Below are 16,357 nucleotides of genomic sequence, written 5' to 3'. Positions count from 1 at the left end.
TTTCTGCCCCTGCTCCAGCCTTCACCGCAAGCCGGCCTAGGGTGGCCCCCGTCCCTGGACACGGGGCTGGGCAGGGGAGGAGGAGATTCGGAGCGGGACAGAGGTCAGCCAAGGCAGCTCCGACGTAGAAGACAGAGCTGTACGCTGAGCCAGAAACCACCACATGGGAGGAACCAGGGACCGTAAAGGGCGGCTGGGCACGTGCCACCAGCTGTCACCCCGGGACACTGAGGAATCAGGCCGGAGCCGAGCCTTCCCTTGGCTTGCACAGCGGAGGGAGGCAATGGTGCCGAGCAGGGTTGGGAGGAACAGCTACTGACAAATTTTTCAGACTTTCTTGAAACTACTGATGAAACCATCACGCGTCAGCCTGATATTTAAATAACATCTCGTTCTGATTCACGATGGAGACGCCAGACAGCCCTCTGAAGCCAGCTTGAACGGGCAAGAAAGCACACTTGCAGAGACCTTGAAAAAGAAAATCAAAGCCTGCTTTTATTGCTGCGCCCGCAGACGGGCCCGCGATTTGGAAGGGACGGCGACGCTAACATGACACTCGTGGTTAACACAACTCAAACACGAGGGGCGGGACATGGCTTTATAGGGACATGATGCCTTCATAAGTTAGGGAAACGGACCGCTCGCTGGCTGCCCTCTCATTTCATGTTCTTCACGAACTCCTCTCCCTTCTTGATGGAGGCCTGCAGCTCAGGAATGGCTTCCGCTATCATCTTCTCTTCGAAAGGGGAGATCTTGCCGATGCCCAGATTCTTCTCAATGCCCTTTTTCTGAAGGAGACGAGAGGATAAAGGGACAATTTAAAAATTAAGGATCGTTGAAAGTACTGTAAATTTTACAACAGGTTTCCATGAACGAGGCTGTTCAGGAAAACCTGACATGTAACTTCATGACCCTGCCCAGCCCACCCACCTGGCAGCTGGCAGCTGGCCGAGGGAGCCTGGCCACCCGAGATGGCGTGAGCTGTGCCTGGAGCCCGGGCTTCAGGCAGGCCACCCCCGGCTGCGATCCGGACCCCGGCACTCACTGTGTGCACCTGGGCCAAGGCGGTTTCCTTATCTAGAAAACAGGTGTGCTCTCCACCCCAAAGGAGGCCATGAGAACACACGCGGGCGGCCTGGCACTCGGAGCACGCAATCCTTAGCAGCACTGAAGGTTATTCTTCCCGACACGGAGCATACTTTTGGGTTCTCATCTTTTGCCAACCTGGTAATATCTACCCAAGTCCAATGTAATCAAGTAGGAAGACGTGAGACATCAGGAAAATAGCAGGTGTCTGTTCACTGGGTCACCCCCACGGCTAAGCCCGTGTGTCTGAGCTGGCAGTCGCGGCTTCTGGGCCGCCTCCCCGGAGAGCCCTCCCTGACCCACACCGCACACAGCCATGCCACACCAGTCCCGGAATTAGTCTCCTTAGTGTCTGTCTCTCCACCACACGGGGTCCCTGAGGCCCGGGGCCATTTTCTCAGGGATCTTTGGACATCAGCGCAGGGCTTCTGTGGGAAGCGCCTCTGGGTGGCTGGGCACGTCGCCAGACTGTTTCATTCTGGGCAGATGAAGGCAAGCACCTCTCTGATGTCAGTGGCTGCCTGCACATCAGAAATGGAAAGCTGGCTGGATGGCATGTGTGACAGAGACCTGGCAGTGTCGGCTCCCCGAACACTCAGGAAGAGTCACCAGACTAGACAGCTGCCTCTGAAACAGCCTGGCCAAAGCCAAGCAATGTGACCAGATGGGGTCTGTCCTAGACGCCACCGCTTCAAGGGGACAACCTACAGCACGCTCCAGGAAGAAAACTCGCGGGGGCAGAGCAGGGAAGCAGGAAAATCTCACAGCTCAGCAACTCTCCGGGCCTCCTTGGAAGAGGAATTGGGTTCAGCAGGCCCCAAGGTAGGACAAGGAACAAGTATGACCCGGAGGGTACAGTATGCGGGCTGGTGGAGGGAGGTTCTCCTTCAGAACTGTCCATGGCTGCCTTGCCGTGGAGCAAGCAAGCGTCTCAGCAAGAAACAGAGTCAGCCGCTGACCAGCTGGTCGATCCACGGGGAAGGAGAGTCACAGGCCAGTGGCTTCCCACCCCCAGTCTCAGGTTTCTTCCTGCTCTTAATTCTGGGATGTGCGCCCACCTTCAAAACCCCCAGCACAGCCCAGGCACTGGGATGCAGTCACTGCACAGGGGAAAACTGAATTACGGAGCAGACAGGCCAGGACTCCCAATCTTAAGTATAGAGAACGTGCCCGCTTCCACTGTCACAAGACCCACCCTTCAGGATACGTACCCCCAGCAGTAATGGGGTGGAGAAATAGGCACAGTCTGCTTCTTGGGACTTCACGAAGGAACACTCGACGACGCCTTCCTTTCCGTTCATCGCATCCACAAGGGAGAAGACAAATCGGGCGCCGGCGTAGGCCATGGACAGAGTGGCTGAGCCTAGGAGGACACAGGCGGCTTAGCCAAGCTAGCCCTGCGACTGAAGATCCGGGCGAGCCTGCCCGGCCAGCTAAGCAAAGCAGCTGCAAAACCTTCAGCTTTAGCTGCGAAGAATTTAGGTCGGCATCTCTTAATTTTACAAACTCATGAATGGCACGGAACCAGCACTGCCAACCTCCAACGCCACGCCACTCCACAAAGCCCGGCTGCCCCCTGCCACCGGGCTGGCTTAGCCAGGAAGCCGAGAAAAGCATTCGCTGTCTGCCTGGCCCTTCCGGTCTTCAACTGGGAACCGCAGCGGGGCCTTCAGCATTAGCACCCCACCTGGGGGCCGCCCCCGAGAACCCACCTGCTCCAGCTTTGGCCTTCACCACCTCTGTGCCGGCCTCCTGGATCCGCCCAGTGACAGCTGTCAGCTGGTCCTGGGGAAGGTCCACCTTGGGAGTGCACTGTGGGTGAAGCCACAGGGACCACGTGAGTGGGTGCTGCCACCACTCCCACACACCCCCCCCTCCCCTGCTCGTGGCAGACGCCCCCCGCACTGCCGCTACACGGGAAACCGAGACCAACTCTGCTGTAAAGAAAAAGTCAACTTTGTTGGGAGGTATAGTGGGGCCCTTACCGCCCCCCATGCCCTTTAAAAGTAGGCTCCACACCCAACATGGGGCTTGAACTCATGACCCTCAGATTAAAAAGAGTCGCGTGCTTCACCAACTGAGCCAGCCAGGCGCCAACCCTGCCCGCCCCATCCCTACTCATTTTTAAAGAATTTTTAATATTTTGGACTAATTTTAGACTTAGAGAAAAGTTGTAAAAATAGCACAAAATTTCCCTCACCCAGCTTACCCCAATGTTAGCATCTTACATAACCACAGTGCAATTATGAAGATCGGGAAATTATCATCGATACATTAACTACAGACCTTACTCAAATGTCACCCATTTCCCCACTGCTGTCCCTTTTCTGTCCCAGTTCCCATCCAGGACCCCATGTCGGCCCATTCCCTAGCAGTCCTGTCTTCCCGGACGCTTGGCAAGAGGACTGACCGCTCGTTTTGTAGAATGTCCATCAATTTAGATTTATAAAAGGTTTCCTCGTGCTCTGCTCATAAGGTTATGCACTTCTGGCAAGAACGGCACAAAGGTTTTGTGTCCTTCTCAGTGCACTACACTCAGGGGGTCAGGACACGGACTTAATATATGTTATTCTCAGTGGTGTTCACCTTGTCTCTACTCATTTTTTTAAAATTTGTTTTCTTAAAGATTTCATTTTTAAGTCATCTCTACACCCAGCGTGGGGCTCAAACTCACAGAGCCAAGATCAAGGGTCGTGGGCTCTACTGACGGAGCCAGCTGGGCGCCCCTCTACTCGCTTTTAAACAAAGAGGCTTTGCCTGTTCTCACCCAACCAGGAATTCGGTGGTTTCCTGCAGCAGTTTTCGCTGCGTGCTGGGAGCTGGCCGCTGTGAGCACCTTCTGACCGCACTCACTCCCACAGGGGTGGACCCCCGAAGTGCTGGAGCCTGACCACAGTCCCGCAGGCCACTCATGAACCGCCCCCCTCCCCCAACAACGGCTGGGGCTGTATCCATAGCGGGAATCCTCTCAAAATACGATGGATGTTTCTTCTTCGTCAGTCTGTCTTCAGCACCTCGAGCTGGAACCTCTTAATGGCGTTCCTGATCTTATAGCTTCCTGCCCAGGTGACACACTCACCTGCGAGATCAGGGGGATGATGGTCTTCCCGGCATGGCCGCCAATGACAGGAACATTGACTCGAGCGGGATCCAAACCCTGGCCACCAAAGTATGAAGCTTTGTTAATTTTTAAAGCTCTTTGAGCAAAAACTATGTCATATTCACCTAAAGCACCAATACTGGCAAAATCCACAGCAGTCAGAACAAAGAAACCACAGAGGCCCGAGTCCAGCTGTGTTCAGATCTCCTACCACAGCCCCACCTCCCGCGTGGAACACCAGCTGGACGGTGAGGTGCGGAGTACGCGTCACCTGGTGTGGTTACTATGAGGGTCTTCCTTTATAGTGAGCAGAAAACTGCCCCCTTGTGGGGTCCCCCCACTGGTCCCTGTCAGTCTGATATCTTCTGAGAATCAGAGGACAGTCCTCTTCCCCGGAGCTAAGGTCATTTCCCATGCATCAGCCCAGATTCACGTCCCCACACTCGGTCACAGAGAACGAGCCCAATTCCCTCCCCCTCACTGCAGAGCAACATTCAAGAACAATTCCAGAAAACCCGGGGGTGAGAAGTCTGTCAACTCAAACTGTGATGAGGACAGAATAAAACTGAGCTGTAAGGGGTCAAAACACCATGGTTCTTTGTCAGGGCTTAATAGGAGAGGCTGATTCATTAGTTAAACCAGAGGCACAACAACCCCACAAATCTACGGACCAGGTATTTCTTAAGACGGTCAAAAAAAGGAAAAAAAAAGAGAATCTGGTGGGAGTTATGGGAGGGATGAGAGCAGTCCCCCAATGATGCCCCCTTCCCCAAATGCCACAGCTGCTAAAGAGAGCAGCCCTGTCAGGAACACCCCTTGTCCAGGAAGGGAGACCCAGCGTTGAGAATGGGCAGACTCAGCAGGACCAAGTCCATGGAGCGGGGAGCTCACATGGCGGCGCCTACGTGCCAAGGCGGTGTGCCGGTCACCAGAGACATGGGCATGGACAGATGGAGCCCCTGCTTTTGAGACCTATATTGTCAATTGGGGACAAGAGACGTCCCTGTGTGCTGTGTGGAAATGGCCACATGGGGTGGCCCTGGAAGCAAGGGGGGGAGCACTTCATCAGCCCTGGAGAGGCTTTCTGGGACAGACGTAACTTCATCTGGGAAGCAGCAGCAGGACTCTGCCAAAGGAAGCGTATTCTAGGCAAAAGGAGCAGAAAGAGGAAAGGCCTGGGGGCATAAAGAACACGTATCACATCAGCAGAAAAGCCAAGAGAAGGTGGCAAAGGGGGCAGAAGATGGCCAAGAGGACTGAGGATACTGGAGCTCCAGATACTGGAGCTTTAAGGGCCAACTTTCATTCCTGATACAATTCAGGATTTTCCCAGAATGCCAGACAGCCTGAGGGAGAGGACAATTCACTTAACTGAAGCTTGACAAGCACTAGGTTCTCTGCCAGGAGCCAAGATCCCCCAAACAGCAGAAGTTCCCAGGCTACGACTGCACTGTCCAGTCAAACTTTCTGCGAAAACACAGGAGCCACATGGGGCTATCGAGCATCTGAATGTGGCCAGTGCAATGGAGGATACGAATTTCTAATTTTCTGTAATTCTAAGTAATTTAAATAGCCATGTGCAGCTAGCGTGTCACAGCAGGACCAGGGGCCCAGGGGAGATGGGGTGCTTTGGTCCCCAAGAGCCCAGAGAGAATGAGCACTGTGGCTTCCAGAAAGCTGGGCCGTGAGCCCCAGGAGGCCCAAGCCCCACCGTCCCGGCCTGTCCTTGGTTGGCCTCAGTGGGAGTGCAAGCTCTTTGGGAAAGCCTGTCCTGACTCAAACAACCACGCCCAGCTGCTTATCCAGTTACACTGGCTCTTGAATCCCAAGGCCTGGCCCTGTCTTCTGGATCTCTGGGACCCCTGACCCTAGGAGAGGAGCTGACGACATGCCACAGCGTGAACAAAAGCAGGGCACCACGCTCCAGAAGCGGACCTGTCTGGCGCACGGGCAAGGACGATCAAGGTCAATGGTCTCGTGTGTGCAGGATAACTGTTCCTACTTCAGAGAAGCCCCCTCATCTGCAAAGCCTGCAAAAACTGGCCTGAAGCTCAACAGGGACACTTCCACAGGCCAGAGGAAGTGGTTCTGCTGGATCCACACCCCAAGGTTTACAACTGAGCTGCGAGAGGGACTGAGGACACCGGAGCTGGTGCTGGTGCCAACCCCCCACCCCAGCACGGGCCCAGCGGCCCGGTCGGTGGCCCAGCGAGCCGCAGCCAACTGCAGTCAGAACTACAGGCCAGGGACCAGATCCTGACATATCGGGACTTCAGGAATGTTCCCAAATTCTTCAGGTTTGCCGACTGTATCATTTATCTAATGATTAGCAGGTAAATCCTGTTAGTTCTAGTTTTCAGAGGTAATGAGCTTAGAGAGCACAGTCCAGTTGAGCCAGCGAGAAATCGGGAAAAAGCCCACACACTCGATGCACCAGGGAGGACAGAGAGGGAGCGGAGTCAAGACACCAGCTGGCTGCAGTTTACACCTGAAGGGGTCTGTGTGGATCCCCCAAGGAAACCTGAGAGCTACTCTCCCCCACAGGGGCCACTCCAGGAGCACCGAAGACTCCCTAGTCTCCTACGCCCACCCATCAACCAAGCGCGGCCAGAAGGAAGCCTGAAGAACACCTTTACCTTCAGTTCCGCAATGAAAGTGTTGGCTCTGACAATGTCCAGGGTCGTCACCCCGAAGATTTTATTGGGGTTGTATGCTCCGTGTTTCTTGAAAACTTCCGTTGCGATTGGGATGGTGGAGTTAACCTGGTTTTAAATGCAAGAGAGAGGAGGAACTTGCCCTCATCCCGAGAGGAGAGACGTGCCACAGACGGAAACCTCTCTTCCCCAGACCTTGAACAAGTCCTAACAGGCCAAGCTGCCTCGGTAGCTTTGCATACAGGCAAGCTGCCCTCGCGGTGAACAGGTCACAGTGGGCCGACTTCCTATTCTCCACCCCCCACAAAAAACCCTTCATGGAGGCACAATGCTCCTCCCGTAGGACCCCCCGTAGGGCCCCCCCTCCCCTGGTTCCGATGTGCATATGACCTTCCAGCTGTCAACCTAACCCGAGAGGCTGGCCCCGCAGGACACAACCCGCTCCCGCTGGGGCTGACACCCGAACAAACCCCCGCACAGTGCAGGGCCAACCCCTCAGCCACCCTGCGAGGGAAGCCTGGGCACATCTCCCCAGCTCCCCGCATGTGGTTTCCTCACGGCAGAGACGACCACCTCCTGAGGCCGTGAAGGTTACGGGACTTTACAGCCCGTGCTGACACAGCGCCTGGCGCACAGAGAGCCCAATAAAGGCCCAACACAACCGCGGGATCCGAGTCAGCCGCTAGGTTAGCGTCCCAGCAAAGGCAGGGCTGCTCCCTGCTGCTGACCGGCTGCCCCGAGGGTGAGCTAGTTGGGGGGCGGCTCCTCAGAAGCCCTGGCAACAGCTCTGTGTGTGGATCGGTCAACGCTTCCACCCTGAGCCTGAGCCTCAGAGGTTACCCCTCTGAAGTACCTCAGAACCTTACCCCAGCGGGTAACTGCAACCCAAAGGGCTGCTGGGGAGGCGTGCAGGTCGCCGCGGTCTTCTTGGGGGGAGGGGGTGGAGGGGTGGGTACAGCACATGCGCTTTCGGGATCAAAGGAGAAGCTCCCCATAAAATCCTAGGAGCAGGGCCTGGGGTGGCTGAGCAAGCCTGATGGGGAACCAGGAACTGTGAACCCCCAGTAGCACAGAGTAAAAGAAGTTCACGGGCCACCACAATCAGGGCTGAATGGAGGTTCGAGATTGGACTTTGCAGGAGGAGAAACTAAGACACAGAGACGGGAAGGGATTTGAGTGATGTGCCCAAAGGCACACAAGTGGTGGGAAAACCAGGCCGGAATTCACACTTGGTTCATGCGGTGCATGCGTCCGCTGCTACCCCTTTATCGGACTCTGGTCCCTGTAAGCACCTCCGCCTCCTGCTGCTCACTGGGGGCTTCCGGTGCGGCGTGAGCGGACTACCGGGCCGCGGCACTCACCGGATTGGAAATGATGCAGATCATGGCCTCGGGGCAGTGCTGGGCGCAGGCAGCCGTCAGGGTGGCCACAATGGAGGCGTTGGTGTTGAACAGGTCATCCCGGGTCATGCCTGAGAACGATCCAATTCAAGATGTTCACAAAGCACGGAGCGAGTCGCCCAGTGCGCGCCCCGGGCTGTCAGTTGTTACGGGGAAACCAAACGGGAGCGGGACAGCTTTCACGACCATCTATCTTGCAGGAGAAACAAGCTAGTGTGACAAGTGCTCACAGAGGCTCGTGGAGGGGCTGGGGTGTGGGGAGGGGGCTCAGGGAGGGAGATATGTGAGGAGGGTCCTCGAGGATGAGTAGGAGCTTCCGAGCAGCAGGCGGACGAAGGGCACTGCGGGCAGATAGCGTGCACGGGAGCAGCAGACCGGGCAGGGTGCAGACACGTGCCAGGCCAAGAAAGGGATTCCTCTCTATCCCACAGGGACTGGGGAGCCTGTGGAATTCTCTGCCACAGAGACGCTGACTCGATCCCGTGTAACGGAAAACCATGTCCCCGCCTGACTGGCAGGGAGACGTGAGACAAGGCTTCCAAACACACACCTGGTTTTCTTGGGACTCCTGCTGGGATAACCACCACATCGCAGCCTTTCAGGCAATCCGGAAGCTGCTCAGGTCCGAGGTAGCCTAGACAACCCCCCAGCAGAGAGCAAGTTCACCTTCTCTGATCTGGAGAGGCGAGCACATCTGTGGGGACGGAGCCGGGGGAAGACAGCCCCTGCTGGGTCCAGTGCTGACCGCAGGCCTCTAGGAGGGCTGCATGGCCCACCTATGAAGTGCTTCCTGACCACCGCTGCCCGCGGGTCTGACCCTTCCAGCCTCCAACAGCCTGGGTTTCCCCCCACCGCTTGCCCTGGTGGAACGGATCAACCCTCTAGCCACCCCACCCTCGCCACCATACCAAGTTCAGCCACTTGCCTTTATCTGACCCGCTAGCACCTGTCAGGCCCTTCCTGGCTCCAGTTCTAAGAGCTGCCTATTCCTCCACCCACCGCCCAGTCGTCCTAACAAAAGCCCCATCTCAGGGTCAGATCAGAAGACACACTGAAAGCCAAGTGAGGAAATCGTGGTGCTGATAAACACGGACTCTAAGTATTGGTCTCTCCTTGTTTATTCCTATCATCTGAGGGGAAAAAAGGTCTACTTTCAAAGGTTGCAAGGGAAATTCGCTCTGATGACCAAACTCTGCTTTGATTTGGACTTTCTCCTTATTTCAGGAGCTTTCAAAAGCTCCAAAAGAAAACGAGCAAACAAATTCAGAGATGACGGAAGGCACAGAAACGTACAAGCTGACAGCTGGCCTCTCGAGGGGCGCCCGCCGGCTGGGGACGTGTGGGAATACCATCCCGCAGGGCGTTCTCACGCACTGCCAGCAGAGACAGAAATTACTACACCTTTCTGGACCGTAATTTGGGACTTCACAGTAAAAGCTTTAACACAGTCATACCTACTAATTCTACTTTTGGGCTTCTCAGAAACAAGATGTAAAGATGAAGATGTTCGTCATAGCTTATGTATCTGTGTTTAAAGGAGAGCGAAACAGGAAATTGCCCAGTGGCCGATAGTATAGATAATATACTAAATGGTAAATTACAGTGCGGCTTTAAAAATGATTTAATCAAGAACTTGGCGACATGGACAAATACTGCTATAAAGTAAAGGTAAAATAACCAGGATAATGACGGATTATTTCTTGGATGACAATCACATGTTTGCCTGACAGGAGAAGCACACTCTTCCCTAAGAAGGCTGTGCTTAAGAGAAGCTGGCAGAGGAGCTGGCCCATGGCATGGGAAGGCAACCTGCAGCCCACAGGGAACAGCATTCCTACGGTTCCCCAAGCTCCAGAAGTCCCTGGAAGTTCTCCTTCCCCATCCTATTATTTTCCAAATTAGAAAAAAAATTAAAAATGGGAAGATTAGATCACCTTTGTTTTTCTGAAAGACAATGCTATTTAAATTCTGACAGGCTCAAGTCCAAAAAGACGTAGGCATTTGTGTATGTGGAAACCCCGAGTCTCTGATCTACTTTCACCGAAGAGCTGTGTTCTATCGCTTGGACCCTGGTCTACCGGGGAGAAGGAGAGCAGAGTCTCCAGGCTCAGCGTGTCCAGTACCTTTCACGGTGGCTCTGGTCTCGATGTGGCTCAGGTCTGCGGCCACTCCGGGCGTATGAGCAATATCGTAGAGGGTCAGGCGGCTCACTAAGGGACTGTTCTTGAGGAGAAGCGCAAGGGGCTGCCCGATTCCACCGGAAGCCCCCAGCACGGCTACTTTAGCATTGTTCTAAAAAGAGGCACAGAGAAAGGACTCTTAATACAGAATCAGTATTAGAAGTAGTCACACAATAGCCTAGAGAACACTGCACTGGGCCTCTCATTGCTGCGGTGCCAAAGGAGACACCAGCGTCACATTCCTACCGGTCCCAAGGCCCGGTTTCCTTCAGAAGCATAGAGGCTTATTATCTCAGGGAAACAGGGAACTATGTCCACAGATGTTGTGACAGTCGGGGTCCTATTCAAACACCCCCGAAAGACGAACAAGCTTTACTCAGGCAGCTTTCCCTACTGAGCACCTATCAAGCACCTACCAACAGGCTGGTCACTGTGAATGGGGAGGAGCCCTGCTGGCTCTGGGGGGGACCAGGGAAAGGAGGTGCTGGGGGGGGAGGGGCACGCAGCCTCAGGAGGGCTGTGTGTTTCGGAAGGCTCCTTCCCCGCAGTTAGGTCAGACCTGCAGCCTCAGCTGCTTGCGCCCATACTTCGGGGTCTATCAGGATCACCCGCTGGACTAAGAAAGCCCACAGAGGGCCAGGCTCCTAGAAGTAGGACAGGCTTCGGGCCTCTGTATTTCCAACCCGACCTCCGAGTGACTCTAGGCAGAACAAGCAGCAGGTGGCTCGGGCCATATCAGCTACAGGGAAGAGTTAAAAAGTGACACAGCTAAGAGACTTAACTGCCTTGTTAGCATCTAGAAGCCTGGAGCTAGAAGAATTTCTATCAGTTTATCGGTCACCTTACTGGAACTAAAAATCGAAAGATTTGAGCTTTGACAGCCACTTCAGGCCTAAGTACATCTAATGACCGGCATCACCTAATCGCTTTTTCTTATACCAAGGAGTGGGATTGAGGAGTCACATGGTAATTCCACACTTAATCTTCGAGAAAGTGCCAGACTGTCTTCCAAAGGGGCTAACTCATCTTTAAGTCTCACCTCCAATTCAACAGGCACTGGACTTCCTACCTGCTGCATGCCAGACTGACTTGCTAGCGCCAACGACAAGACCTGCACACCGAAAGGCGGGCAAATTGAATAAACAGCATCTAGTGTGACAAGTGCCACGGAGGTAGACACTAGGAGACAATTAAGTGTGACAGGGGGTTTTGAAGGAGGGGCAGCAGTTTACCAGATGGATGCTAGGGGGAGGAGCTATGGAGTATGGCCTAGTGAAGGGAAGCAGTCCTCAATGGCTTGGGAATTGCTGGACGCACGCGGAGAATGAAGAAGGTAGGGCCAAAGCTGAGAGCCTAGCACAGTCTATCTGGTCCTTCTGGGCAATGGGGAACTGATGAAAGGCCTTAGAAGCCGGGAAAAACATGTCCAGAACTGTGTTTTAAAAAGATATGAGGCAGAATGGAAGATGGCCTGGAAACATCCAAGAATGGAGGCAGGGAGACTACTGCAATAGTCCAAGCATGACTCAAGGGTGGGACCTAGGCAAGCAAGAAGGATGGATGGGACAAGGGATTCAGCCACCCCCCTCCCCTTCCATCCAGATGGGGAACGGAGAGAGGAACCTGGGATGACAGCTTGCTGGCTTGAGTAGACAGCACTGCCTTTAAGCAAGAGAGGGAACTGGGGAAGAGGGGGTAATGGGTTTGGAAGAAAGGATAATGAGTTCCGTTTTACATGCTGGGTCTGAGCCCCTTAAAACATCCGACACACACATGTGCGCAGTAGGCTAAAGGCTTGGTCTGGAGGTCTTATGCATCTGCACTGGGATTAATGGTAGCCAGAGATATGGACGAAGCACAAAAGGGAACACAGTGACAGGGGGACTAGGGACAGAGCCCTGAGAACACCGTCATTTAAGGAGGAAGTAGAGTCTGTGAAAGATGATGACCAAATCAGACTTAGAGCCATCCCCACCCCAGCCACTTCCAAAAATAAGTCCGTGACTACCTCTTGGTAACCTTTCCCACGAGGGGCAGAATTTATTATATAGTAGGACTTCACCTGAAACTCAGACCATCCAGCAACCTCACCCACTCGGAACACCAGAAGCAAAATGGTAGCCGAAGCTTCTGGTAGCCGAAGGCCATTTGTCAGGTCTGCTCTGTGGCTGGTACTGAGCTACGTCTTTCCTTTTTTTTTTTTTTAAAGATTTTATTTATTTGACAGAGAGAGACAGCCAGCGAGAGAGGGAACACAAGCAGGGGGAGTGGGAGAGGAAGAAGCAGGCTTATAGCAGAGGAGCCTGATGTGGGGCTCGATCCCAGAACACAGGGATCACGCCGGAGCCGAAGGCAGACGCTTAACCGCTGTGCCATCCAGGCGCCCCGAGCTACGTCTTTCCTTATCTGATTCTCTGAACTCCATTAAGTAACACTAACGGACTCATTTTACGAATGAGGAACTGAGGCACAGAAGTTGTAATACGCCCAGGCCCTAAAAGATAGCAAATGATGACGTGGGATACAAGCCGAACCCAGGTAACTTCATTCTTCAATTTGGGCTTAAAAAAAAAAAAAACAGGGAAGACTTAGAAAAAACATCTATTCTAAGCCATGCCCTACAGCTCACTCTTATTATACAAAAGGTACCCTTCACCACTAGGGCTCACTCAAGGCCTAAACAAAACTCCTCAGTGAGCTTATTTCTACTCAAACCTTACAAATGAGAAGAGGAGCCTGTTCTGGGCCGGCAGGCAGCTGCCAGGGAAGGAGACAAAGAGCAGGGATAAGAACCCGAAGCACCACACGTGGTCCTCTCGGGCGGCCATTTGCTTTGGGTCCCTATACTCTCACCATAGACTGTATTCTTTTTTTTTTTTTTTTAAGATTTTATTTATTTGACACAGAGAGAGAGACAGCCAGCAAGAGAGGGAACACAAGCAGGGGGAGTGGGAGAGGAAGAAGCAGGCTCCCAGTGGAGGAGCCTGATGTGGGGCTCGATCCCAGAACACTGGGATCACGCCCTGAGCTCAAGGCAGACGCTTAATGACCGCGCCACCCAGGTGCCCCATAGACCGTATTCTACACTAACCGCCACTAGTAGTAATGGACTTTGGTTATCAAACCCCGAAACCCAAGCACAAACAAACAAAACCCACACTGTGTAATCTGCTTAAGAAAAGTAAACTTTAAAAGCACATACAACTGAAAATCTTGACTTCAGTTTTGATTTTTTTTAAATTGGTGTTGTGTAAGGGGAACGCTGACTTCCAAGACAACTAGTCAGATCAACTCAGAACTGAGGTCTGGCAATCTCATCCACTTCAGTCATCACTCTCACATCTTGTCTCTACTCCCAGGGACCTCCAATTCCAACTCCCACATTCCCAGCTCTATTAGGCATTCTCATAGTCCCGTAAGCCCAACTGTCTAAATAAATGTATGCTTTCTACCTCTCCCACCCTGTTCCCAAATAGTACCTGTGTTCTCCCAAATTCAAACACTTAGAACTATTTCCTGCCTCTTTCCTTATTAGAGACACCCAGTTAGGACGTGGAGGCCTTGGCATCTCAAACATCTTCCCAACCTCCCCCTCCCCCACCATCCGTTCCCATTCTATTATCTACCCTAGGCCCTCAGCTCCACCTCAAAACCATCCTTCTGAAAATTAACTTTTAATCATTTCACTTCCTTACTCAAAAGTCGCCTTGAAATCCCCCATGCCTAGATTACTCAGCCTGGCTTCCAAGGCTGACTAGGGCAGTGGTTCCACTGTGGAGCCCCGCTGGACATAGAATTACTTGAAAACAGAAAGAGAGAAAGAAAGCAAGAAAGGAAGGAAGGGTGGGGAGGGAAAGGAAAGGAAGGAAAGAGACTGACCTGATGCTCTCACTAAGGTCTTTAAATGAATCAGTCCCTTATGATACATAAGATGACCTCCTCACTCATTCTGTTGCGTTCAGTGTTGAGGTGATGGCATTATTTGTATATTACAAAGTTTCACCAATTTAGTTAATATGTATAAAAACACAGTCCTTCAGTGGTAGAATTTTTATAATGTAGACAACAATCTGTAGTATTGCAGAGATTAACTCATGATCTCTTTGAAGACCAGTCTCCATACTTACTTACTGATCTTTTCTGCAGACTGGTTGTCAACAGAACACGCTCAGCAACTTTTGCAAATGGGTAACACTTCCTTCATCTGTAAGTCCGCTTTATAATGTAAGTCTATTATGGTTTGTTTTTAAAGTTCTATTTTTTGTGTTGTAACATATATATATATTTGTATACACCTGTAGAAATAAATATACTGAGGCTGTGTTCTTGATACATTTTTACTGTTAGGGATACAGGATCCAGGAGCGCCTGGGTGGCTCGGTCAGTTAAGCCTCCAACTCTTTTGACTTCCACTTGGGTCGCGATCTCAGGGTTGTGGGATTGAGCCCCAGGCTCCTGATATCCTCCCCTTGCCCAAATCCACTCTCCTCCTGCGGCCTTTCCCATCTCAGCAATTTCAAAGCCCTAAGTCTTCATGTCCTTCATGCTGGTACCCCTCATCCAACCGTCTGTTGTCAGCAAATCCCACGGGTTCGTGATCAGTTCCCTTCCCCCACTCCTCAGCATGGACGTTCAGCACCTCCACCTGCCCTGTTTACTCATTTGGGGCCTATCTCAAGTGCCACTCCTTACTCTTCTTGGTATCTCCTGCAGCACCAAGCACAGATCTTGGCAAGCATGGATACTCAATGCTCTTGTGTACTTATTTTCCAAATGAACTGAACGCACAAGAAACTGATCTGAAGAACAGAAGCTAAAGCAGAAATCTGGAATCTCCTTTACTAATCACCTCCCTCTTGGGTGCAATACTTAAAGACGCAATGTGGGTATCTCCTGGGTTCTCAAACTTTAGTTATATTAGAATCACCCGGGGCACCTGGTAAACATACAAAAGGTGCAGGTCCTACCCTCCTTCAATGGACCCGGGCTGTTCCTCATTAGCTTTCAGGTGATTACAGCACACACGGAAGTTTAGAGAACCACCATCCTTGAGGATGACTAAAAATAGCTTAGGCTTAAGCACTCGCAGACCAAGCCCGGCACAGTCACCATACCTGGGGGGCAGGCCCAGTCCGCCCACAGCAAGCAGGATCCTTCAAAAGGGTCCTGATGAGGCGGCAGCGTCTTTACGCTCTTAGAGGGAAAGCTTGGTGATCCAAAACCACTGACAGTGGGCAGGAGAGTGGACTTTCAGTTCTCTGACCAAATGATTGTAACCTTGGACCACTTCCCTACCCTCGGTATCTCAGTCCGCCAGCACTATGGAGTTAATAATTACACGTTGTTTGCACGGATGCTACAAGAACAAAGTCGCTTAAAGTACTATGGAAAGCTGCATACAAGCGTTAAATTATTTTCGGCCCTACAGCTAAAGCTTCTCAGCCTTGAAGCTGTGCAGACCAAGTGCAGGCTCTCTGGGGGTCCGGGGGGACAAGCCGGGGGGCTTTCCCCCCTTCCTCTCCCAGGTTTTCTTTCGGCACTTCCCTCCCAGTATCCGGGCCGGCCCAGGGCGCCACAGGCGCGGGTCGGTACCGGACGACCCTGCGGTCTAAGGCTGGCCCGGGGATCAGGGCTGCTCGCGAGCCCAGAACCCACGTGGCCCCGGCCGGGGGGCCTCCGCCTGCAGGCAGCCCCTCGTCGGGCCTACCTGGGCCGAGGTGCTGAAGCTGCGGCGGAGAGCGGCGCCGGCAGGGCGGGCGAGGGCGGAGAACATGGTTGGAGCGGGCGGGGAGCGGACCGGCAGGCGAAGGAGCTGGCGGCGGGCAGGTGACACCAACGACCTCCACACCGCACAGGGCCTCCCGGCTCCGCTCTGCCCGGCCTCGCGAGAGTGACCCGGCTTCCGGCCCCGCCCGCCTCCCAGCTCTCGCGGTACCA

At 53.2% G+C, this 16,357-nt stretch overlaps 1 protein-coding gene across 1 annotated transcript; it reads right to left on the bottom strand.

Annotated features, from left to right (window-relative positions):
- Positions 1-469: 469 nt before the first annotated feature.
- On the bottom strand, positions 470-16,342 carry MDH2 (malate dehydrogenase 2). The gene is made up of 9 exons (XM_026516036.3): positions 16,128-16,342; positions 10,364-10,532; positions 8,791-8,874; positions 8,202-8,311; positions 6,823-6,948; positions 4,166-4,243; positions 2,799-2,898; positions 2,298-2,449; positions 470-788 (listed from the first exon to the last, which is right to left on the bottom strand). The coding sequence occupies exons 1-9, from the start codon at positions 16,191-16,193 to the stop codon at positions 657-659; spliced, it is 1,017 nt and encodes a 338-aa protein (XP_026371821.1). The 5' UTR covers positions 16,194-16,342; the 3' UTR covers positions 470-656.
- Positions 16,343-16,357: the final 15 nt, after the last annotated feature.

Source organism: Ursus arctos, unplaced genomic scaffold (assembly GCF_023065955.2).
Source record: "Ursus arctos isolate Adak ecotype North America unplaced genomic scaffold, UrsArc2.0 scaffold_2, whole genome shotgun sequence".
In the NCBI taxonomy this organism is placed as follows: Eukaryota; Metazoa; Chordata; class Mammalia; order Carnivora; family Ursidae; genus Ursus; species Ursus arctos.
Note: the sequence above shows the minus strand (reverse complement) of the source record. Positions and strands in the feature narration are given on the sequence as shown.

Bases quoted from the DNA above. Each gene is read 5' to 3' on its own strand.
- MDH2 (XM_026516036.3), bottom strand. From the start codon at position 16,193: ATGTTCTCCGCCCTCGCCCGCCCTGCCGGCGCCGCTCTCCGCCGCAGC. The intron at 6,949-8,201 runs GTGAGTGCCGCG...ATTTAAAACCAG, and splicing joins TCTGCATCATTTCCAATCCG to GTTAACTCCACCATCCCAAT. The intron at 2,450-2,798 runs GTGGGTTCTCGG...GTGTCCTCCTAG, and splicing joins GAAGGCCAAAGCTGGAGCAG to GCTCAGCCACTCTGTCCATG.